Source organism: Letharia lupina (assembly GCF_014066315.1).
Source record: "Letharia lupina isolate WasteWater1 chromosome Unknown contig_5, whole genome shotgun sequence".
NCBI classification, from domain to species: Eukaryota; Fungi; Ascomycota; class Lecanoromycetes; order Lecanorales; family Parmeliaceae; genus Letharia; species Letharia lupina.
Genome location: NW_023502974.1, coordinates 1,431,499 through 1,455,720, shown reverse-complemented (window position 1 = coordinate 1,455,720; position 24,222 = coordinate 1,431,499). Strand labels below are relative to the sequence as shown.

General features: G+C 49.0%; 9 protein-coding genes and 1 non-coding gene across 10 annotated transcripts; 5 read left to right on the top strand and 5 right to left on the bottom strand.

The window, feature by feature from the left end:
- Positions 1 to 921: 921 nt before the first annotated feature.
- On the top strand, positions 922 to 5,644 carry HO133_008701 (uncharacterized protein; the record flags this gene model as incomplete). Its single annotated transcript, XM_037299565.1, has 2 exons — positions 922 to 1,753; positions 1,803 to 5,644. 2 exons carry the CDS (start codon positions 922 to 924, stop codon positions 5,642 to 5,644), a joined length of 4,674 nt encoding a protein of 1,557 aa, XP_037155566.1.
- Positions 5,645 to 6,755: 1,111 nt separating this feature from the next.
- HO133_008700 (uncharacterized protein) lies at positions 6,756 to 8,526 on the top strand (the record flags this gene model as incomplete). Its single annotated transcript, XM_037299564.1, has 2 exons — positions 6,756 to 7,537; positions 7,599 to 8,526. The coding sequence occupies 2 exons, from the start codon at positions 6,756 to 6,758 to the stop codon at positions 8,524 to 8,526; spliced, it is 1,710 nt and encodes a 569-aa protein (XP_037155565.1).
- Positions 8,527 to 9,061: 535 nt separating this feature from the next.
- On the bottom strand, positions 9,062 to 10,298 carry HO133_008699 (uncharacterized protein; the record flags this gene model as incomplete). The annotated part of the gene is made up of 2 exons (XM_037299563.1): positions 9,062 to 9,698; positions 9,760 to 10,298. The coding sequence occupies 2 exons, from the start codon at positions 10,296 to 10,298 to the stop codon at positions 9,062 to 9,064; spliced, it is 1,176 nt and encodes a 391-aa protein (XP_037155564.1).
- A 378-nt stretch (positions 10,299 to 10,676) lies between these two features.
- Positions 10,677 to 12,038, top strand: HO133_008698 (uncharacterized protein; the record flags this gene model as incomplete). The annotated part of the gene is made up of 4 exons (XM_037299562.1): positions 10,677 to 10,893; positions 10,970 to 11,356; positions 11,409 to 11,865; positions 11,918 to 12,038. The coding sequence occupies 4 exons, from the start codon at positions 10,677 to 10,679 to the stop codon at positions 12,036 to 12,038; spliced, it is 1,182 nt and encodes a 393-aa protein (XP_037155563.1).
- A 455-nt stretch (positions 12,039 to 12,493) lies between these two features.
- Positions 12,494 to 14,710, top strand: HO133_008697 (uncharacterized protein; the record flags this gene model as incomplete). The annotated part of the gene is made up of 3 exons (XM_037299561.1): positions 12,494 to 12,914; positions 13,015 to 14,360; positions 14,414 to 14,710. The coding sequence occupies 3 exons, from the start codon at positions 12,494 to 12,496 to the stop codon at positions 14,708 to 14,710; spliced, it is 2,064 nt and encodes a 687-aa protein (XP_037155562.1).
- A 1,417-nt stretch (positions 14,711 to 16,127) lies between these two features.
- Positions 16,128 to 16,201, bottom strand: HO133_008696. Its single transcript has one exon. It is a non-coding gene; the product is annotated as a tRNA-Cys (tRNA).
- A 357-nt stretch (positions 16,202 to 16,558) lies between these two features.
- Positions 16,559 to 18,089, bottom strand: HO133_008695 (uncharacterized protein; the record flags this gene model as incomplete). The annotated part of the gene is made up of 5 exons (XM_037299560.1): positions 16,559 to 16,740; positions 16,799 to 16,907; positions 16,963 to 17,345; positions 17,405 to 17,450; positions 17,505 to 18,089. 5 exons carry the CDS (start codon positions 18,087 to 18,089, stop codon positions 16,559 to 16,561), a joined length of 1,305 nt encoding a protein of 434 aa, XP_037155561.1.
- Positions 18,090 to 18,276: 187 nt separating this feature from the next.
- On the top strand, positions 18,277 to 18,853 carry HO133_008694 (uncharacterized protein; the record flags this gene model as incomplete). Its single annotated transcript, XM_037299559.1, has 2 exons — positions 18,277 to 18,711; positions 18,770 to 18,853. The coding sequence occupies 2 exons, from the start codon at positions 18,277 to 18,279 to the stop codon at positions 18,851 to 18,853; spliced, it is 519 nt and encodes a 172-aa protein (XP_037155560.1).
- Positions 18,854 to 19,117: 264 nt separating this feature from the next.
- Positions 19,118 to 21,171, bottom strand: HO133_008693 (uncharacterized protein; the record flags this gene model as incomplete). The annotated part of the gene is made up of 4 exons (XM_037299558.1): positions 19,118 to 19,876; positions 19,936 to 20,057; positions 20,117 to 20,870; positions 20,920 to 21,171. The coding sequence occupies 4 exons, from the start codon at positions 21,169 to 21,171 to the stop codon at positions 19,118 to 19,120; spliced, it is 1,887 nt and encodes a 628-aa protein (XP_037155559.1).
- Positions 21,172 to 21,266: 95 nt separating this feature from the next.
- Positions 21,267 to 22,270, bottom strand: HO133_008692 (uncharacterized protein; the record flags this gene model as incomplete). Its single annotated transcript, XM_037299557.1, has 2 exons — positions 21,267 to 22,085; positions 22,148 to 22,270. The coding sequence occupies 2 exons, from the start codon at positions 22,268 to 22,270 to the stop codon at positions 21,267 to 21,269; spliced, it is 942 nt and encodes a 313-aa protein (XP_037155558.1).
- Positions 22,271 to 24,222: the final 1,952 nt, after the last annotated feature.

Genomic DNA, 24,222 nt, shown 5'->3' with positions numbered 1-24,222 from the left:
TCGATGCGCGCCTGCGTCTGCCCCCAATCCCCACCTTCCGATACCCCCCCCACACCCTTTTTGACGCTAGTGCGCACGGACTTCTGCAAAGCGATGCACCCGACCAATGTGTATGACGCCGCTCAAATTCGATATGTGATGAAATCAACCCTTGAAAATCTGTAAGTCAACGTTCTCAGCGAATTTGTAGTACTTGTTTGAAGAGTTTGACGCAGCTTTCGCGACGAGGATCGGACGCTTCACAATCTGCGAAACTCCGTTTCCCAGAGGTACTTGGTGGGGGCGTTGCTCCTTGTGGGTCGGGAACGCTTACGGTCTGACGCATACGGTAGGGATCTGTTATATGTGGAAGGTGATTGGTGTGATAAGATGGGAGGTTGCGTGTCGTGGAGTTTTTGGAGCGCTTATCGTACCTTTATACAGCTTTCCATTTCGTGAGAACCCATTGGCATAGGTGTTGGAATCAGCCAATAGGAGGCCAGCATAGCTATACTGATAAGTTCCAATAGATGTTAAGTGGTAAATGGCCTTAATGTGGGCTTCACATCATAAATAGGTAGTCCTCCTCCATCCTTCTACATCCTTTATAGAAAATCACAATAGAATAACTATTCTACATGCATATGAGACTACTAAATGCACACATTATCCAATAATAGGTCAAGAACTGTTCGATAAGGAGTACTCCGTAAGGCTTCTTTGGATTGCTGGCATCATCTGAGACAGGATGCCGGGACACCATGGTAAGTTCGAAATCCAATCGGTGAGAGAGCTGAGCTGGAGTGGGGGGCCTTTTTTTATTCCCAGAAAATTTTCAAGTCTTTGATTTGGTTGTTGGAATGTTTGACTCGACTGAATCTTACACAGTCGATTTTGAGTTTCCGACACAAGGACACCGACTTGACTTCTGCCAGTACGTTAATGACCACTGCCTCCACCAGCGATGGCGTGGATGACCCAAGAGGATCCTTTGGACTGAGCCTCCTCTACGCTCCCTCCGAGCCTCTCATCGACTTCATTTTCGTGCATGGGCTTGGCGGTGGTTCGAGGAAAACATGGAGCAAGACAAGCTCAATTACACACTATTGGCCGCAGGAATGGCTTCCTAAAGATTCGGCATTTGAGAATGTACGAATGCATAGCTTCGGGTATGACTCAGACTGGGTCAAGGGCAAGGACAACTGCCTGAACATTCATCACTTCGGCAAGTCTTTACTTGGCGAAATGAGCACGTCACCATATCTAAGCCAGGCAAATACGGCAATAGTGCTCATCGGGCATAGTATGGGAGGCCTGGTTATCAAGAAAGCCTACATGCTCGCAAGGCAAGGTGCAGCGTACAAGGACTTGGCCGAACGCGTCCACACAATCTGCTTTCTTGCGACGCCCCATAGAGGTTCTGACTCGGCCAAGCTCCTGAACAACATTCTGCACTTTGCCTATTCGTCCCGTGCCTACGTTGCTGACCTTGAGCGAGGCTCCGGAGCTGTCCAGTCTATCAATGATGAGTTTCGCAACTATAGTGCTGACGTAGATCTCTGGTCGTTCTACGAGACACAAAAGCTCAAAATTGGGATCCTTAGCACGCTCATCGTTGATCCCGACTCGGCCACGCTAGGTTATCGTGAAGAAAAGCAAATACCGATGAATGCTGATCACCGTTCAATTTGCAAATTTGAGACACCGACAGACCCCAACTACGTAGTCATTCGCAACGCGCTTGCGTCCATGGTTCAAACTACCTCCAACCTAGGTAGGGCAAACCATAAAGTTCATGGCGAATGTGCTCAATATTTTGATAGTGCTGAGATCGAAAGAGAGAACACGGCACATGCAGATCAAGGACCTGGAACAATACCTACAGATACCTGAGAGATCAGCAGATGACCTCGTCGCCAGCGAAGATGCCCGTATGGCGGGAACCTGCGAGTGGTTTTCAGCGAAAGAAAGCTACTTGAGATGGAGTACCTTTGCTCTAGAAGCTCCAAGTGTGCTCTGGGTCACTGGAAAACCGGCGGCTGGCAAGTCTGTTCTCGCAGGCTATGCAGTTGGTCATTTAGAAAACCTCAACGCAGACTGCAGCTACTTTTTCTTCAAATACGGCGACAAATCTAAGTCGCGGCTTAGTGCCTGTCTTCGGTCTCTGGCTTTCCAAATGGCTTGTACTAACACCCAGGTGCGAGACACGCTCTTGGAGATGCAGGAAGATGGTATGAGATTTGACAAGGATAACGAACGCACTATATGGCATGCACTGTTCCTGCGTGGCATTTTCCAGATGGCAATTCCAGAGCAATACTGGGTCATTGATGCGCTAGATGAATGTACAAATTACGTATCATTTTTCGATTCAATGCTGGCGAAGCTTGACCAGTCCACACCGTTACGAGTTTTGATCACGAGCCGAGAGACTCCTAAATTGGCCAACCATTTCTTAAGTCTCGGCACTCATCGATTTCAGCATGAAAAGATCTCAACAGCGGATACTCTGCCTGACATTAAGCTTTTGGTTGAGGCGAAGGCGAAGTCTATAACTTTGAAAGACGACAAGGATCGTGCTACATTGGTAGAAAAGATACTGGCGAAATCGGAAGGATCTTTCCTGTGGACAGTCTTGGTCATTAGTGAATTGTCCAATTCCTACGGTGAGCAAGAAATAAGCAAAGCTCTCAAGGAGATTCCTAAGGATATGGAACCCTTATACCATAGGACACTGGAATTGATGACGCAAGCCCCGGGTGGGAAGAAGCTCGCTAAAGCTATTCTCACCTGGACAACATGTGCAACAAGGCCAATGACAATGAAGGAGCTTGAAGGCGCTCTGACATTGGACATCAAGGATAATTTTCCTAAACTTGAGGAGTGTATCCAGGTACTTTGTGGCCACTTTGTGAATGTTGATAAGTTCGGCAAGGTGCAGATGGTGCATGGAACGGCCAGAGAATTCCTATTGAGCGATGACTTGGAATCCGAATTCGCTGTCAACAAAACGGAAGCACACACGAGGCTTGCTAGAGCATGTCTCACGTATCTCACGGGGGAGGAGATGAGACCTCCTCGGACCGGCAGACGTGGTTCTGCCTTGGACATCGCGGGCAAAAGGGCCAAATTTTCAATTTACGCCTGTAGCGCATTCTCGTATCATCTAGCCAGGGCTAGCCCCTTTGCCAACGATGTCTTCTTTCTTGTCGACAAATTCTTGAAGGCAAATGTCCTGTCATGGATCGAGTTCGTTGCCCGAACACATGATCTCATCCCTTTAATTCGCGCCGCGAAGCATCTTAGGGCATATCTCGCCTCATGCGCTACCGAAAGGTCACCGTTTGACCGGTCGGTGCAGACGATCAGTGGCTGGACAACAGACTTTGTCCGCATTGTTGCGAAGTTTGCTGATGCTCTCACAATGTCACCTTCAGCGATTTATTCCCTGATCCTGCCATTCTGTCCTACGGAGTCTGCAATTCACAAGACTGCAAACCATGGGCGGAAGCTCTCTGTGGTAGGTCTCTCAAATGCTCAGTGGGATGACCGGTTGTCTTGCATCGACTTTCATGAAGGCCAGACCAGCGCCATTTGTCACGGAGATGATTTCTTTGCAGTCGGCTTGACTACTGGAATGGTTGCCTTGTACCATGCGACGTCGTTTCAGGAATACAAGATGATAAATCATGGTGAGTCTGTGAGAATTCTGCGATTCAAGAGCAAGACGGGATTGATGGCATCTTGCGGAATAAAGGCGATCCGGATCTGGGACACCTACACGGGCGAAATTATCCACAAGTTCCATGCCCCTCAACGCTTTATGGATCTCGCCTTTGACCAGAACTTTCTAATAGCTGCGTCATCGAAAAACTACATTGCGTCATGGGATCTCGATAATGCCGGTGCCCAGCAACATAACAGGCCATGGAGTGACTCAGGTGAGTTCTTGGACACGCGGTTACATCGTACACCGTGTGCTATATCCATCGCCGTGAGCCACAAAATGATGGCTGTTGCTTATAGCGGTCGACCGATAATACTCTGGGACCTTGAGGAAGATGCATATTACGGTAGCTGCGGCAAGAAGTTGGCTACTGGCGAGACGAGTACACATATGGTCACCGCCATCGTTTTCAACCCAAACCCAAATATCGGCCTCATCGCATCATCTTATCTCGATGGTGAACTCGTACTCATTGATCCGTTTGATGATCACGAGTTGGAGAGCTTCCGCGCAGACTGCCATACGCTCGCTGCCAGCCCGGATGGACGCTTACTCGCAGGTGGCGCTGGGGGGGGAACAGTCCAGGTCTATGAATTTGACACGCTGCGATTGCTCTACCGGGTCAAGTCTTCCAACGTCTACATCAAGCAACTGGCTTTTAGCAGAGACAGCCTCCGGTTCTCTGACATTAGAGGGTCACATTGCAATGTCTGGGAACCTGCAGTCCTGCTACGGGACTCTTTGGGTGACTCAAGTAGCGAAGGCACATCAACCTCAGTCGTCGATGTGGTCTCTTCAGATACTAAAGCCAGGATAAGTGCTATGGCTATACATCCCAAGGGAGATGCAGTGTTCTGCGGTAAGGATGATGGGACCGTTTCCTTGTACGACCTCAAAACTGGAACCGAGATACGAGTGCTCTACCGCCATAAGTCCCTGGTCCGTATCCTCACCTTGTGGCCTCAAGGCGATATTATCATGAGCGTCGACGCGTCAAACGGGCTCCTCGCGTGGAAATTGCAAATGTCGCAGAAGGAGGGATGGGTCACCGAAAAACTAGTGTTCCAGTCTCGCCTGGACTGCGGAAAGGCTATCATCCAGGTCTTACCAGGCGCGACAGCTGGCAAGTTCATCATGTCAACCCGTCAATCAGACCACCTTTGGACTACTGACGGCCAGCAGGAGGATGAGAGAACTTATTCGGACACGATAGGGATCCGAAAGTGGATACAGCACCAGCAGTCGCCCCTCCACATGATTTGTATTGAAGGTGCAGTCGCTCGAATCTACACCTGGACGGACTGGTCAGAAGTAGCGTGTGTACATCTTATAGCTGACATAAGGGGACTCCAATTGAAGAGCGCCACCCCTTATACTTCAGGCCGTCGATGCCAAGTCCTCGTCGAGCTCTGCGAGCTGGATGGCTCGCCAGATACACGCGGCCTACAGCTCCTCGATTCCGTCTATTTCAACAATTTCGAGGATTTCTCGCGGAATGGAAGCATTGCCGAGGCAGCCACAGAGAGTCAAGACGTGGACAAGGTCTCAACAACAACAACCACAACAAGAACAATAGAAGAAACCGCCGCCACGGATACGGCAGTCTCGACCCCGCTTCTGCTCGTCCCTCAGCTCGCGGCCCTCGCCCGCCGCGTCGCTCACGTTATCGGCCTCGGCAATAATGACGCCAACCAGCTCGTCTTCCTCGACACCCACTCCTGGGTCTGCTCGGCCGATCTCGAGACCCTCAAGAGCCACAACGGTTCGGTCATCACGTACTCGAGGCATTTCTTCGTGCCGTATGACTGGTTTGCCGGAACGAGGGACGTGGTTTGCGCGGTCGCGCCGCGGCGCGACGTGTTGTTTGCCCGGAATAACGACCTCGCGGTCATTAGGGGCGGGTTGGAGTATGTGGAGAAGGTCGATGCGGATGTATAGTATAGGATGCTGTTAGCCTTTCCGAAACGCGCGGAAACGGGTTTGAGGGGATGGAGAGAGTGGGGTTTTTCGATGGTATATGAACTAAAACCGCCGTCGAGTAGACTATATAAAGCGGATAGATATAGCTTAATAGGTTAGAAAAAAAGGCAAAAAAGATTAAGTAATAGAAAATATTATATCTAAATAGTTCTTCTCTTTAGACTATAAGAATATCTATAGATAATAATAATAGCTTATCTATTAATAAAGTCTTTTTACTCTATTAATTAATAAGACTATAATAGATATCAGAGAGTCTATATCTCTATAGTATTGAAATATGATTAGATTTGCTAAGCTATTCATTAGGGAATTTCCTGAAACTAGAACTTTTCTTTTCAACTTTTTTCTCTTTTATTATCTCGAACTTAATATTTTAGATTATTTAATTTCGAAAAAAAAGTCTTAAACTTAAGTCTTATTCTACTTCTATTATAAAGAATTATTGTATTTGATCTAGAGTTGATTAGTTTAGTATTAAGCTAAATTATCTTACGCGTAAAATCGATGCTTAAACTCGATTTCTTTTAACTCCCTAGACTCTATGTTCGAGAATTTTTTATTCTAGAAAAGAAATCTTGAACTAATAATAGTTTTTAAATTTACTTTAAAAATTTTTAAAGATTAAGCTCAGATTAAAGAAGTCGGTATCAAAATAAAGTATTTTCGATCTCTAGGCCCGCGGGAGCCCAGCGATCATCGGGCTCAGGGGCCTTAGTATAGGGTACCCGGGCCCTAAGATGACCCCCCTTAATCTCGATAGCGAGATGGCGACCCTCTAGTCATGTAAATCAAGCTACCTTATACACTGAATAAGCTCTTAGGCATTTAGGGTTTTGATCGAGGCAGTGAGGGGCGGGCGGGAGCAAGTCGTGCCAAGAAAAAGCCAGAGACCCTGATCTTCACTCCCGAGGACTTCCCGTAAACAGGATTTGCCCGCTAAAGTACTATCAGTGAAGTATCAAGCTTGGCGCTGACTTTGAATACCCGCCTTCTTCGACAATCTTTAATTTCTACCTACGACCTTCTTCGGAATTGGCCAATTATCAACTACAAAAGACAGTCAGCAATGAATGAGGAGAAGGCCGTCTCACAGCCCAATGGCCACCGCAGCGTTGGGTACGCGACAAAATTCGATCAAAAGGCAGAGTCCTTCCAAGCCAAAGCGGAGAAGCACGGCAAAGGAAAGAAAAAGGATGATGGTGCACAACCTGCCGGAGGCTTCGATGACACTGCCATTCCTCGAGCTCCTCCAGGGTTCAATGTCAAATTCACTTTCCACCGAGCCTCGAAGCTCCCAATGGCTGACATTAACACCATGTCTTCGGATCCGTACGTGCTTGCTACTTTGACCACGAGCCTGCCGCCAAGACACAAACAAGACCCCCCCATGACATTTCGTACGCCTACTGTTAGAAGGAACTGTGATCCGATATGGAATTCAGAATGGATCGTGGCCAATGTTCCGGCGAATGGCTTTGCGCTCAAAGCGCGAATCTACGACGAGGACCCCGCCGACCATGATGACCGCCTAGGCAATGTGCACGTGTATGTTGATAGTCTGACCAATAAATTCGGAGGCATACGAGATCAGTCTTACAAGATCAAGAAGCGAATGGGGAGCAAGCGCGCCTACTTGATACGAGGTTGCGCTGCCATGTTCAATCGAGGCGTTCATATGTCCGGCGAACTGTTCATTAGCGTGGAAGTGCTTGGGAAGACAGATACCGATAATGGTGGTAGACTCTGGACTGTTGGCCCTTGCAACTGGAGCCAGCATCTCAGTCCCATGGTTGGCAGGCTGGCGGGTACAAAAGAGCCAGGCAAAGATGGGAAGACAGAGAAATACGCGTAAGGAGCGCCATATCAACGTCGCTATCATGTGGAGAGCACCGCGCTAAATTATTCACAGCTTCCAAGCCAACCAGATTCAGCTTGCCGGCCCTGTCCCTGCATCCCTCTACCATCGTTATGTAGAATTCAGACCGTTCGTCAAAGGCATGTTTACATCGACCTCTCTACGCGGCCGCGTCCTCCACCACGCCCTACACCACCAACATAACCGTATCTACAATTACGACCGTGACACCATATATGGCTCCTTGCCTTCTCCCTCCCGGGACATGACCTTCCAATTCCTCGACCTCGTTCACCACGACAAAGGCGGCAGAATTTATACCTATGTGCTGACACTAGACGGGATATGGCGCTTCACAGAGACGGGCAAAGAATTTGGAATCGATCTGCTGAGCAAGCATACTATGCATAGCGACGTGAACATCTATATTGCCTTCTCTGGCGAGTTCTTCATCCGGCGGCTCAAGACGCCGCACAAGGAAGGGTCTCCTGACGACCAACCCACACACCCTCCAAGTGACATGGGGGACGGACCCCCGCAAGACGAGCCGCCCAAGGATCCAGCCTACTATTCACTCATCATCGACAATGACAGCGGCACATATCGGCCCAATGCGAAATTACTTCCTCAGCTGAAAGAGTTCTTGCAGAAGAATCTTCCCGGCATCAAGATCGTGACGTTAGATTGCAACGGCGACAAAGAGAAGATGGACAAGTGGAAGAATGAACAAAGAGAACGAAAGAAGGCGGAGGGAAAGCATACTGCCGTTGTACAGGGTGATAGTAGCAGTTTGAGTAGCAGTGACGAGGAGGATTTGGACCAGCAAGAAGGACTGGCTAAGGGCGAAGGGACACGGAGTACCAAGGATAAGGTGAAAGAAAAGGTAAAGGAACCGTTGCAAAAGGTAGAGAACATAAGGAAGGGTGACCGAGAGAGGGAGGAAAGGGAGACTGAAGATGACATGGCCGAGTCGAGTCAATGATTCCAATAACCAGCACGGCGTTTTGTTCGGATCGACGAATTCTGGGAAAGCATTGGCGTCGGTGCAACCTCATGCTGGCTAGGATACTAGTTCCTAATGACACGACATAACCGTCTTCATTTCTCTATTTATTCTTTTGCAGGTGAACTAGCACTCTAGAGTCGCCGTCTGCTTGCTAAACATCCATAGTTGTTGGATTTGGGGCCCTATATCTTTTGAACGGGCTGTTCTTGACCCAATGATAGCTGTGTATCTAATATGTCCATCCATATCTGAGAACTTTGCTGTGAAAAGCTCTTTACATGGCTACTAATGACGCGAGTAGGTAGCTGGAGGGCAATTCTCTCACCTGAGTTCGCGACTCTGAAGCTGTCAGTTGCCCCCTTTTTTCACTCCCAGTCTTTTCATCAAGTGATGCAACAAGTACTCTGCAAGGCAATGAAAGCCCTTTCCATGTTGACTGTCCAGACTCCAACTCAATCGATGTGTGCCATGTTAGTTGTGGCCTATTCGTTACATTCCGGCATCTGCTGGCTCATATTTGGAAGATCTCGTCGAGATGGAAATCTCCGTCTTCTCTCGTCTCGACAACCCCTTTCTCGGTTACGATGCAATCAATCAGACTATGGCAGGTCACATCGAATGCCGGATTCCAAGCGCCGGTAAGGTCCGCTGCAATAGCGATTTCTTGAATATCGCCTTCAACTTTTAAGCTTCCGTCCTTTAATCGCTTGATAGGACGGCCTTTCATCGTCGTTACCTCGGTGGGCGGGCGTTCTTCAATCGTAATATCTGCGCCAGAAGCCGTGCTTAAATCGATGGTGGTCCGTGGCGCTGCCACTATGAATTTGACGTTGTGGAAACTTGCCAGAGTCGCTAAACCGTACGTGCCAATTTTGTTTGCGGTGTCCCCGTTTGCAGCCACCCTGTCTGCTCCAACGATTATGCAAGAGATGTTCTCTGAATCCCTTTTAAGACCGAGGAGTGCTCCAACCATTGAGTCTGTGATGAGGGTTGCTGGTATTTTGTCATGAAGAAGCTCGTACCCTGTGAGGCGAGATCCCTGGTTGTACGGTCTTGTTTCTGTGTAATAGACTCGTTTGAGGAAACTACGAGCATGAAGGCTTCGTACGATACCCAGAGCGGTACCGTAGCCTGCAGTTGCCAGAGAACTTGAGAGAAGGCGTTAAAGAGAGATCAAGAAGATGAGCATGAGATGCCAGCAACGCTTACCCAGTATTGCAGTGTGTAATGACGGATATCTTCCCAACTGGTGGAATCAAATTGGAATTTCGTAGAATCCAATCAGCACCGAAACGCCCTATGTCCTCATTGTCTTGCACATCATCAACGAGCATCTGCTCTGCTGCTTGTATGTACGCCTCATTAATATTGAAGTCAGTCGCGCCAGCTGTGACCTGGGCCGAAGAAACAACTTTCTCTAGCTTTTTCACAGCATCCCCAAGATTGACCGCCGTAGGTCTACTCGTGAGAAGGAACCTTAGATTGTGAATAATCAAACCAGACCCTGTCATGTCTAGTCCGAGGCGCTCGGGACATGCTCCGTTCTTATTGCAATTGCTGAGACAGACTGCTACGCTGAGGGCAGCGACAATGGCTATTGCTGGAGCTCCTCGGACCTGCATAGAATGGATGGCATCCCAGGCATCTTGCACTGTTCGTATGTCTATAAAGACCTCCTCGTGGGGTAGACGGAGCTGGTCGAGGATTTCAAGCTTTCCGCGGCTGTATTTGATGGCCTGGAGTACCATGACGGCCTAGCTGTGTAACACGTATCCTTTTAATAGACGAATGTTGGCCGAATTTCAGAAAAAGATCGTAGGGACCGAGACACTTGGTCTCGAGGAATCTGCCAAGCTGCCAAGCACGCTAGGTGGGCCGCTAGCGCTTGGTCCAAGCTTCCAGAAGGCGCGTACCTCTGCCCTCCACATTCGTCAACCTCCAAGAGTTCAACTGTCCAACGCCTAGACGATACTGATAGATACTCTCTCTACCCTACCGGCCAATTGGACGCTGTTATAATCTCGGATCTGACGGCTTGGAACCTCACCACTTTTTGCCCCTGGGGCGAAGCAGGTCACTGATCTGGAAATCTCACATCTCACACTTCACCATCCCTTGTTGCAAGCATGGACGGCAAAGGAGACCCAGAGAGGGCTGATGCTCTGGAGCAGTTCAAGAACAAGTTGCTTGAGCTGAGGGAAATGGAAGCCAAGCTCAAGACACTGCGGATCGATATCAAAGGCCTACAGAAAGATTTCGATACTACGGAAGACAACATCAAGGCCTTACAGAGCGTGGGCCAGATCATAGGGGAGGTTCTGAAGCAGCTCGACGAGGAAAGATGTGAGTATTACACGTTCAAGACTTATTTGACTCAACAAAACCACGCGTAAGACTTTGCTAATACCATGGATCCTAGTCATCGTCAAAGCATCGTCCGGTCCACGTTACGTCGTTGGCTGCCGATCCAAGGTCGACAAAGCCAAGCTTAAGCAAGGCACACGCGTCGCTCTCGACATGACTACCCTTACCATAATGCGAATGCTACCTCGTGAAGTGGACCCACTGGTATACAACATGTCGCTGGAAGATCCGGGACAGGTCAGCTTTGGCGGAATTGGAGGGCTGAATGAACAGATAAGAGAACTCCGAGAGGTCATCGAGCTGCCGCTAAAGAATCCGGAGTTGTTCCTGAGGGTGGGCATCAAGCCGCCAAAGGGGGTTTTGCTCTACGGGCCCCCAGGCACGGGGAAGACACTGTTGGCAAGGGCGGTGGCAAGTGGCTTGGAGACCAATTTCCTGAAAGGTAGGGTTCGTCTGATATAGCTTGCCAATACGTCTGCTGATACTAATTGCAGTTGTATCTTCGGCCATCGTGGACAAATATATCGGGGAATCAGCACGGTTGATCAGAGAAATGTTCGGATACGCCAAGGAGCATGAGCCTTGTATCATTTTCATGGACGAGATCGATGCCATTGGAGGACGACGATTTTCAGAGGGCACGTCTGCTGACCGAGAAATCCAGCGCACGCTCATGGAACTGCTCAATCAGCTCGACGGCTTCGACTATTTGGGTAAGACCAAGATTATAATGGCAACCAATCGACCAGATACCTTAGATCCTGCACTCCTGAGAGCAGGTCGATTGGACAGGAAGATTGAAATACCACTACCAAATGAGGTCGGCAGATTAGAGATTCTTAAGATCCACACAAGCGGCGTATCTCTAGAAGGAGAGATTGATTTCGAGAGCGTCGTCAAGATGAGTGACCAGCTGAATGGTGCAGATCTTCGCAATGTGGTGACAGAAGCGTGAGTTATCTACGTTTATTGATTCGTACCGGCAACTAACTACTTATTGCAGAGGACTTTTCGCTATTAAAGATTACAGAGATTCAATAAATCAAGATGACTTCAACAAGGCAGTGAGGAAGGTCGCAGAATCCAAGAAGCTAGAAGGCAAGCTGGAATACCAGAAGCTGTAGATAGAATAATAGACAGTCCTGAAGCATAAGCATTAGCAAGGCGATTGATTCAAGTTCATCAGGCTTCCAAGAACACGCACGTATGTAGAGTAGTTGTAGAAAATATGTCGCCAGGGGTAAATCGAAAACGCCAAGGCTCGTCCAGTCAACGTTTCCAATTTCCACCTCACTTGTATCTGGACCAAAACACCTTTGAGCGTCGCGACTTCACCATTGCATATTGTTCTCTTAGGAGGCTCATATCCCCATATCACCAGAGTCTCACTTTCGGCGACTGGTAATTAGAGGTCATGAAAGCTCAACACATCATTGAGCTGCTGTCCGAGTCCGCCCATTCTTTTCGAAGAAGCTTACTTCTAACCATATAGCAGACTTCGAGGCAGCATTGGGGTTCGCGAGGGAGAATGATAATTCCGCAAGACGGGACATGTTGACCTTTGCCTTTGTCACAAAAAATGTCTCTAACACAACGTTCTCATGCCGAAGACTACTGGGGCAACTCGGGGCAACCAAGGTCACAGAACGGCAATACAAACGGTGGTCTAGGGTCAAAATTGGAAAGCTTTATGGATAAGAAAGAGTTGCCCATGTACAAGGACAAGCCCTACAACTATGCGGGATCTAGAAAATACACACCTTTTTACAGACAAAAGCGGGTCATCAGTGGAGCTATCTTGGTTTTGATGGGGTTGGTATACTGGCTTGGCATCTTCTCGCCTTCGATGGTCAAGCCCAAACTGAGAGACACCAATAAGAGCGCGTGGAATTGGCTGAGCAGCCCTACGATATCGGAATCCGTGGATTGGAACGACAGACGAGAGAAAGTAAAGGAGGCATTCATCTTGAGTTGGGACGGTTACGAGCAGTATGCATGGGGTATGTGGCTTGCAGCGACTTCGATGACATGAGACCCTTCGTCCCTGAGGAAGTCTCGAATCAGCCTCAAGATCAACAAGCTGATGACCGTATGTTGCAGGCCTCGATGAGTATCACCCAATTTCAAAAAAAGGGAAACAAATGGATACCAAAGGCAAAGGCATGGGCTGGATCATTGTCGATGCTCTGGACACTCTAATGATAATGAACCTAACATCCCGATTGTCTCATGCCAGGGAATGGATATCCACGTCTTTGGATTACGACCAGGACCATGAGGTCAATACCTTCGAGACTACGATACGCATGCTGGGGGGCCTTCTTTCAGCGCACTACCTCTCCACTGCTTTCCCTGAGATGGCTCCTCTGACGGACGATGATCAGGGTGCTCCCGGAGAGGATCTGTATCTTGAGAAGGCTGCGGATTTGGCAGGTCGCCTGATGGGCGCCTTCGATTCCAACAGCGGTGTACCGTATGCAAGCGTCAATTTAAAGACCTCCAAGGGAAAGGAATCCCACGTAGATGGAGGCGCATCATCGACCGCTGAAGCATCTAGTCTGCAATTAGAATTCAAGTATCTTGCCATGCTGACTGGGGAAAAGAACTACTGGGAAAGTGCAGAGAAAGTCATCCAAGTCATCGACGACAATGGCATGGAGGATGGTCTTGTACCAATATTCTTATACGCCACCACAGGTGGTTTCAGGGCCAATAATATACGACTAGGAAGCCGAGGCGACTCGTACTATGAATATCTCATCAAGCAATATCTGCAAACTTCCTGTGAAGAGCCCATCTATCAAGAAATGTGGAACCAGTCCCTCGCTGGTGTCAGAAAATGGCTAATTACATACTCGACTCCAAATCATTTCACCGTCCTGGCTGAGCGTCCTTTCGGTCTTGGTGGTAAACTTGAGGGGAAAATGGACCACCTCGTCTGCTTCATGCCCGGTACCATTGCCCTCGGCGTAACAGGAGGCCTTACCATCGAAGAAGTCAAGAAGGCTGGCCTTTGGAGCGAAAAGGAAGAAGAGGACATGGCACTCGCCATCGAACTAACCAAAACTTGCTGGGGAATGTACCGGATCACTCCGACAGGTTTAGCGCCAGAAATTGCTCATTTCCAAATTGGTGAAAACCCACACATGGAGTCCGATGGAATCTTAGCGTCTAAGGAGATGACGCAGGGAGCACATGCGGCGTGGAAGGATGACTATATCATCAAAGTTAACGACCGCCATAATTTACAGCGCCCAGAAACAGTTGAGTCGCTCTTCTATATGTGGCGGATCACTGGCGACGAGAAGTACCGCGAGTGGGGTTGGGAGATGTTCACGTCATTCGTTAAGTACAGTGCGGCAGAGGACGGAGCTGGCTTTACCAGCCTTGCCAACGCAAACGAGATACCCCCATTGCTGAAAGATAACATGGAGAGCTTTTGGCTGGTGAGTGGCACACCAGGTTGCTGCTGACGAGACCCACGAGCTGACAGTATCAGGCCGAGACTCTCAAATACTTCTATCTTCTTTTCTCGCCTAATGATTTATTACCATTGGAGTCTATTGTCATCAACACGGAAGCTCATATATTCCCACGCTTCAAGCTTACCCGCGGCCTGAAGACGGGCTGGGAGAGGAAGCCTAGAGATGAGAAGGGAAGGATCGTCCAGCCTACTAGGAGCGACCGCATAGGCGACCGGAAGGCTCACCAGGACAGTAATCCAGCGGCAAACACGCATACGATCAAAGTCGAGGAGACTGGACAGGCACCAGTGGGCAAAGAAACTCCACCTTAGGGACCTTTTGGCGGCCTTCATAAGGGGGGATGGGTGGGTATCATTATATGTATTATAGCAATTTAGGCGCCGCAAAAAGCATGCAGTCTTGTCATTGATTGAATAACAAGTAGGTCCCTTAGATGTGGAACGCCCATTATTTATTACACCGCTAATCAAGGCCGGTAGCCACCGAGGGCCCTTTTGGCTAGCCACAAATACCAGCCCTACGTACGTGCATGGAAATAATATGTGCTGGGGCGCGGGCTTCCCAGTAGTGAAAAGCTTGCCGAGTACTGGTTTTTGACTGATTAATTCTCAGGGAGACCCCCTAAAACCCCTCGGACCCTTCGGGGGCTCTTTAAGGGCTCTCCGAGAGCTTCTATCGGAGGGGCTGTCAAAGCAAGCTCGAAATTTGATTATTTTAGTGATATTTGATTGATTTCGAGCTTACTTTGACAGCCCCTCCGATAGAAGCCCTCGGAGAGCCCTTAAAGAGCTCCGAAGGACTTAAGGGATTTTAAGGGGTCTAACCCTGAGAATCGAGAGAGATAGTTAATATACTCAGGGGGAGACCCCCTGAAACCCCCCTAACCCTCCGGAGGCTCTCCGAGGGCTCTCCGAGGGCTCCCGCCGGAGAGGCTCTTCTCGCAAACTCGATAATTTGAATAAAAATCTTAGTTTTTAGTATATCTTTACGAATACTTTATCAAATTTCGTCTTCGCTACTTTATTTAAAAGCGTATAATTAACTCTATAACTCTATAAATTTACTTTATTATCATTTATTACGTAACGTTAAAGGAATTAAATAGAATAAATTGATAAAGTTGATGTTCGAGGTTCAGCCTTATGGTGCTTCCTCTTTTGGACGTACCCGTGTGCACCCGCTTTTAGCTTAGAAATGAAGAAATACAGTGAGTTTTAGCTTCAAAATCACGAAATCTGAAGACCTGATTGGTCAACTTTAAATTTATGGTTGTCGAACATTTTGTGATTTCAGTCTTGAGTAATGAGAAAGCAAGCTTTCCAATAAATACATCTTGATCGGAAAGCGATATCCGAGGTCGAATATCTAGAGAACTCCAGTCGTATATTCAGAAGCGATTTGAATCTTGCGCTCTTCTAGGAGATTCATAAACAAACTCCTTCTTTTCTCTTTCAAATAGTTCAATCGTGTATAACAATTGGTTTTCGTTCCGGGGGCTTGACCTCCCCTGAGGGCTATCACTTGAATCAACCCTAAAGAGAATGAATTACATAGGTACAAAAGTGGTTCTCTTGGCACGTAATCGTATCCCGGCTAGTAAATCAAAATCCGGAAATCCAGCGGGAAAAATGTGGAAAAAAGGTGGTCGGTCACCAAACGACTGCTGCCTCAGCGTCCCTACCGAGCAAGACGGAGAGCGTTCAGTAAAGTCCAAAAAAAACAAAAAAAAGCTCAAACACTGATTCGAACAGCGGACCCTGGACACTGCAAATCCATGCTCTAAACCCCTGAGCTATTTGAGCCATTTGTAGGGAAAATTTGCGCATTTCTTTATATGAACCACTTTTGAAACGATTGAGCCGTGACTCAGATGGGAGTGAGGTCCCCATCGGGACTAGCGCCAGGAATGTGCTTTTGCAAGGGGTTGAGCTGTGAAGGACTGGAGCAGGAAATTTGCCAGTCCAGAGTCTGCTCGACGTCAAGAATAGTGTTTATTGTGGGACCTTTTTCACAACGTCTGTCCGTTGGACCTCTGACTGAGAGAATCAAAATACTTGAGCAGCAAATGCGATCCTTCTAATTACTGTTTGAGCTTTGAAAATATACAAACGGTGGGGGTTTGTGGCCCGACAGGAACATGAATGGGACTCGTAGTTGTATCAATGCATGCTTTTGGCTGTATTTGAACCATGAAGATTGCCGCGTGCTTGCTGAGAAGGGAAGCTTTTTTCAAAGTTCTCTTTCGCACTGAGGCTGATGCATAGCGTCGGATCTATACTTTTCAGATCTGGGTCATGCATGATCGCCAGGGCTGCGAGACCGAGATTTGAGTGCAGGATGTCTGGTGGATCTGATGTTAGATTGCCGCTCAAGCTTGGTAGCTATGGAGGAATACGGACCAGGGACATCACCAGGCAGTTTACCAAAACCGCCGATCATATGTTGTGCCTTGTCTAGCAGATAGTGGCGAATGGCGTTGAAGTCTTGCAAATGTTCTCTGTTCAGCATCTGTCCCGGCCGCTGGTCAGCTGACGCTCGGTCATACAGTATAGCAGAAACTCACCCCCAATGTTCCTCCAACCCAGAAAGCGTAGCATGTATCAGCTACCTTGTTGCATCGACCGTTGAACCCAGCCCACTGAAGATCGTGTGGTGACATCTCGATTAGACCGTTTGGAAGAATTGCGTCTGCGACCGACACAGGGAAGGCCCCTTGGACATGAAAGGTAGGAGGGAAGGATTCCAGCGTCGTATCGGGTGGCTCCTCGTCTGCCATAGGGAGTTCATCCTCTTCGTGCAGCATCAGCGTTTGCCGCAACACGAGCCATTTGGTCACGCTCTCCACGAACTCTGCGCTCATCCTCCCCTCGTCCTTTGAATCGCTCGTACGCCGTGGCAGCTTGCCAAGTACCATTAGTGCACCGACGCCAGAGTACGTATACCCAGCTGCACACGCAGATGAGTAGGGCTTCTTCACCCGGCAACAAGAGCGACATGTTGCGTACCATGTGCCTCATGGAACGGACCCTGCGCAATGCCTCCTTCGTAAGTCTGACAAATTCAGCATCATGCGCATACCATGCCGTCATCAGACTTTCTACTCACCACGGAAGCCTCAATCCACTTTACCAACCCCTCAACGTCGATGTCCTCCACCTTTTCCATATCCTCTCCCCTCCTCAGGAACCACCTCGTCACTGCAGCCACGTAACAAAACCTCATGTCCTCAGCCCCTTCCACCACGCCTTCTTTTCCTATCCCCTCCCCAAAGCTCCCATTCGCTCTCTGCAACCTCCTCACCCACTCCAAACACTCTCTCCTCCTCACCCTCTCCATACCATCCCCTAGCACCGCCAATGACGCGCACGCAAAATACGTAGCAGCCAGGTTCGCCGCATCCCATTCGTTCCTGTTCTCATCCCCTGTCATCGTACCCGTAAACCCTCTGAAGCCTCCATCAGGGTGCTGACAGCGTAGTATCCAATTCGCGTATCCTGCGCGCTCGGAGGCAGTGGTTTTGGTGTGGAGTGCACCGAGGATATCGAGGGCGGAGAGAATGAAGAAGGCCAAGCTCATGCGCTGTGCTTCATTGGAGGTGTAAGCGTTTGGGAGGTAGGTTTTCAGGCAGCGGAGCCAGTATTTGACGTGCTTTTCTTTGTTCAGGGAGGCATGGGTGATGGAGGCGGGCATTGTTTCTTCATGCTAAGAACGAGCAACGAGTCTATACGGCTAGGAAGGGGAGGACAAGCGGAGAGCACCTCCCCCCCCCCACGCGGGCAAACCTCGGTCCCACGTCGACCTGTTCGGCTTCAACTGTAGCTTCCTGCTTACTGCCAGAAAACCAATTGGGCGCATAAAAACCTTTCCAAAGCCCACAATGGCCATCCTCTCTGCTCAATCACTCCTCCGCACTCTCTCCCTCTTCCACCTAACCCTCTCCTATTACCTCTTCACCTCACCCTCGACCATCGCCTCACAAAACCTCGTCTATGTCCTCGGCGCCGCAATGGACATCCCCGACCCTCCTATATCCCTTTCCACGCCCTCCCCCGCTTCCACCCTCGCCGCCTTGTTCCTCGCTCTATTCGCTATATCGGACTTGACGAGCTCAGGATTACCGGAAGAGGTGGGTAGCCATTACTGGAGCAGCCAGGCGCCGATCAGGTTGACGTTCTTCTTTGCGGTTACCGGGTACAGTTACGCGGGCAAGCCGGGGGGCTTGTGGGGTGGGAAGGGAAGGAGGGGAGGGGAGGTGCTGTGTAATAGTGTGGTGTTTACTTGGGGGTTTTTGGAGATGCTATGGTGGTTTTGGGTGAGTGGCCGTGCTTGAGCCTTCGGACTTCCAGGGATGATTGCTGACAGCGGACCAGATTTATGTGACGTTGAGAGATGAGAAGAGGGAGCTGATGGTGAAGGTTCAGGAGAGGAGAAAGGCGGAAGAGGATCGGCTGTGAGCTTGAGAAGTCGGCGAATGCAAAGGTCACTGCATTGTAAGAGGGCAATGCTCATCGCTCCTGCACCCCTGGCTCTATTTGGAGAAGCTATGAATGTCCAATGCGTAGGTAGTGTGCAAATGATTTGTTTGGGTTTCTCCATATACTCGGCCAGATGTCTCGCTGACCTTGTCAATGCAAAAGGGTATCTTGTGCTCGAAACGCCCCACGCTATGCAAATGAAGCCCCTTTTTTTTCCAAGCATGCAATCCCTCTCATAGTTCCTCAATTTATGCGACCTTGGTTCGTAATGATTCCATCTAATGCCTCGATCCAGCTTTCTTGTATGTCTTTGCAGATCATAGTTGACTCTTTCCCCAAGCAACGGAGCTCCGTCCCAATCACATCCTCCAATTCATCTTTGTTGGTAACCCTTGATACCTCTCCAGTGATTTCTTGAAGGACAGCGGGGCCTCGCAGCTTATCTCGCAGCTCTGTCACAGAGAGCCGAACATTGACAGACAGCTTTTTGCCTTCTTCTCGAAATCTTGCTAGCTTGGAGCCCAGCCAAGTGGCATCGACATGTTTGCATTTGCGATTCTCTGCAAGCACGTAGTCGAGGAGTGGAATCAAATATTTGCAAAGCTCCAAGTAGGTATACATAGAATGAAAGTAACTCCAAAGCGGTATTTTCAGGCTCTTCCCCAGTCGTGCAGAAGCATTCATTCCGGCTTTCATGTTTGACTCTAGGGTCTGCGAGCCGGTAGGAATATACACCTCGAGATTGTCCACAGTGTTGCGAAGCCATGCGCCGACAAACTTCCCTTCAATCGTTGGTGGCTTTTGGTAGAAGACCATGTATAGCTCCTGAAGGATTTCTAGAACCACGCCTATCGTGGACTCCGCGTCGGTAGAGGCATTTGGGTCTGACCCGCTGTTCTGTTTCATTGCAGCCAATCCAGCCTCATCGATCGAGCTATGACCGTTGTTGTGGAGCATGTCCCAGAACTTTGCCAGGCTGAGTTGGTGCTCCAACCATTTATCCTAGGATTTACAGGTCAGTGGGATATTCTTGTAATACCATGTTTCACCCTCACGCTTACGTTTGTATCAATGGTTGGGCCTGCTGAGGGTAGAGTTTCTTCGAATGTGAGCTGGCCATGAGCTTCGTAGTTTGGAAACGCCAATCGGTCCCGGGCATCCTTTGTCCGAGGAGGAATTAGCACTTTGATAGTGTTAGCAAGAATGCATTAAACCCATGAGTATTGACACTGCATCACTTACTGATATCCAGGCTTTGGATCTCATGAGACACGGAGACAAAGCGCGCTATCCGTTTAGTCTCAACGAGAAGCAGAAGCTTTGAGAATCCGGACTCGATATGAGTGCTGGTAGAGAGAGCGTCCAAGGACATGCTCCACTGGCCGTTTTCCTGCATCGATGTTACAGATCTTTTGCTGAGATCCGAGGCAGACTTATGCCAGTCTAACGCTTGGGCCATGTCGAATGCCGGGTCGATAGTTATCTGGCCTCCGCCGTTCGGACGAGATATGGTCACCAGATGCGGGTGCATTGTCGATATACGGGTATAAAGTACCCACGAGACTGTCGCATGTTGTAGGTTTTTTATTGACAGCCGAGAGTATCGCTCCATGGCCAGAGACCCTGCACCTAGAAATATGTAGAGCCGGACTAGGATCAATAACGCGTCGTAGTTGTGTTTGGAGCGCAGGAGCAGATGTTCCAGGACAACAACGCTTCGCAACAATGCGTTATTGTGCTCTGGGTACTTTTGCCGAGTTTTGTATAGACGAATGAGACCCATGGCAGCCAACAAAGCTGCGTCATCTCCGGGTAGGCGATCGCTCACTGGGAGTTTGAGATCATATTTCAATGAAAGCCTATAGAGTCGGAGACAATTGCAAACAAATTCTTGGAGGAGGCCATCCTTGAACGTATTGTCGTCTCTCGAGATAACGAGATTATATTCGAGCTTCAGCACGTTGATCTCTGATGTGATCCACAGCACCTTTTTTGACTGCGATTTGAGTTTAGTAAGGGTCAATCAATCCACTCGATTCACTGACCTCTGAACTCTCTGGCTCGGGTCGAATCTCTCGAGCAATATCACTTGAGAGCTCGACCAATTTCTCTTGCTTTACCCTGTCCAAAGATGAGATGTATGGCTGTAGATCATGGAAGCAGGCGACCTTTGTTGAAAAGTCTTTGAAGTATTCCCAGCACGAGGAAAGCAATTGATCCTGGCAATTTTTTCGTGCAGCAACCTTGCATGAGTAGAATTTGAGCAAAGCGAGTTGAGCGTTGCGAGAGCTAGGCATGCCAGTACCGAACGAATTAATCAAGTTTTCCGTGATCGTTGATCGCCTTTGATTGTCAGATTCGGCTTTTAATACAGACAAGGAGCGATGCCCACTCACTCTTCAGTACCGATGTTGCTGCTTGCCGTGATAAGTGCCTGCCACACTTTCCAGTCATCTCCCAGTTTACCAAAAGGATAATGTGTCAAATGAGATCGCCTCTCAGTAGATTCGTCACGAGCATCAACTAGGAGCTGCTGACAGAGCTGCCATGAATCTACCCATTGATGGCTCATTTCCAGCAACTCGATTAAATGCCTGACAAGCTCCCATGAATTCCTTCCGAGCGGAGACTCCATACCCATACGAGAACCTCTGACGATGGCGGCCGCTTCTGAGTATTTCCCCTGCGCTCGATACACTCTGATTAGGAGTAGAAGATCTTCCAGTTTATTGATAGCTCTGGTGGGTTTGATCCCTTCTACCCCGTCTGAAACTTCTGAGGCAGCTTTCGACAGGAATTTATAGGCCAAAGATCGCAACAGCGTTCGTTCCGACTCCGGTGTGGCCGAGTCTTCGGCAAGCTTATGCATTGTGAGAATGTAGAGGAAGAAGGGTTCTCGGTTCTTCGGAAAATTCTTCATCCAAGACTGAGAGGCCTGTTGTGCAGCTCTCAGATTGCCGACCTGGAATTTCGACCGAAACCAGACCACGTGCAGCTTTTCATCCTGAGGGCGCACTCCTGCGGCTCTTTGCCATACTTGCCGTAGCCTTGGCTCATTCTGTCCTTTCGCCTCAGCGAGAGTATCTAGAGTACGAAGAGTTTCGATGTCGACCACTGGAGGATTTCTTTCCAGTAGGACGCCGAGCTCCTTTAATCCTTGCTGATGACGTGTCTTTTCTGGCCACAAAAGAAGTACCTTGATCTTCTTGACCTGCGCTTATTTGAGCATGAAGGCTCCAAGTCGTTAGTCATTGAGGACGGAGGGTCACAAACCAGCAGATAATCGCTACTATTTGCCTTCTTCAGCTTCTTCTCACACAGACTCAAGGCTTGCTTCCACTGTTTGGCTAGGATAAGCTCATCCAAAAGGTCATCTTGCCCGTCGAGAGTAGGCATGTTGGGCTCGATGCCCGACACTTTGTGATTGACTATTTACAATTTACGCAACTATTTCGTGGGATTTATGATGGATCGGGTTTAAGCTTCATAAGATTTATTATGTCCGTTCGGCCATTCGCTCGGCAAGCTATCAGAAAAGACAGCAGTGTGAAACTCGAAGAGAAACCTCAACTTTGACTGACTATGACTGCTTCAAGAAGAAGGTTAGACAGCGGATTTCCTCCTCGTTGGTGCTGCTATTGTTAGGGATTCGTACCTTCGACTTTTGTGTTGGCACCTTGCCAGGTTACCAGAATGCTTGGCGATCGCGCTTCACATCTCGTTGCACTTCTTATCGGAATTGAGCGTTTGGCTTCATGAGAGCATGAGAACTCTTGCTGAGTGTTTCTGGACAACATTCCAATGCCTCGTTGAGTTCGTTCACCTCTGTCGGCTACGACCCCAAAGATTTTCTTACTACAAACGCTCTTCTCTTTTACCGGCCCCAAAGCTGGCAAATATCCCAACAGGCCGAGGTCTAGTAGCTGTAACTCTGATAGATAGTTGGATACTAATTTTCGAGCTCTCCCGTTCTTGCTCTCAGGAACGAGACGTTCTCAGTAAATCTCGATAACAAGGCGCACATGCGGTTGGGCCACAAAGACGACAGGGCCAAGTAAAGGTGTAAGGAGGCTGCGGCCAAAACAGATAGGTTGTAGTGCATCTAGATTTGTGACTGGGAAGATTGTGGCAAGGGGTCTCAGCGAATGTCGCGTTGGATCGGGTTGCATTGCAGTAACTGCTTGGTGCTGCCGCGCGATCGTGAGCTACACAGACTTTTCGGTTGACAGCCGGCTTTGATACTCGTGTAATCCTATGCTCAATCCAGGTTTGTCTACGTGTGACAGAACACACGCGGGCGACTCGCAGAGCCGCCTCAATCCCGAAGTTATTTTCATCGCGTCATCAGCTCTCCGCGGCGAAATGGAGACAAGCCTCATAAGGTAAGCCCCGAGCCTACTCTTCCATTCGTGTTTCGAATTGGCTCTCTTCTGCTTTCGATACTTCTGAATACGATTGCCCCTCCACACTCTTTACTTGGGTATTTCCATTATCCCAGGACTCGTAATCACCGTGATATATGCCCGATTGTAGCTAACAATCGCAGTGCCTGTCGATCTCCACGGCCAGAACACTGATTACTATCCCTTTCTCCGGGTTTACCCAATACCACTAGCAGACTTCAGCTTATTCTGGGAAGAACCCCTTGGATTGCCTCCTTTTCGCCTCATTGCGCTCGGTAGTCTGCACTATCATCAGCATTTGTGCCCGACTAACGACTTTGCTTTCCGATGCTCACCCATGCCTTCTTGCAGTCTCTGTATGCCCTGCATTGATAAATAGGTTCATCAGCCAGTGGATTCACAAGACGGGTGGCGGGCTTCCGATATCGTCCTGGACTTGGAGCTCCCGAAAGCAGAGGTTAGGCAGACTCACTGGAAATAGTCGGAGCACAGTTGCCTATCTCCTCCATTGCGGTGCAAACATTTCATGCTACGGGACGCTGCGTCCTGACACGGGTCAAAATATTTGCTGTACTCCTTGCTACCAAGTCGTCAGTTCTGAGGCATTAGAAGGTATGAGGTCCAGGCAGGCACGCAGGCAGGCACGCAGGCACGCAGGCATTATGAAATGAGTATTTCAGAATGCAGACAAGGTTTGGGAGGGCACCTTGTAAATGCGGCCTCTCCTTTGGCCCACGGGGACTCGTCAGATCCACCGGGCTGGGCCATATTTGTGAGTTGGTAGTGCAGGTGAAGGAGCAATTGATTGTTGAAAGGTTGTTGCGCCCAGAGTTCCATCTGCATGAATCGAGGTTCTATTCTTGTCTAGTAGTACAGTAGGTAGCGCTCAAGCTCGGGTAGGCTACTTTAGCGCTATCAGCACTTTAACCGATAAGGACCGAGGGG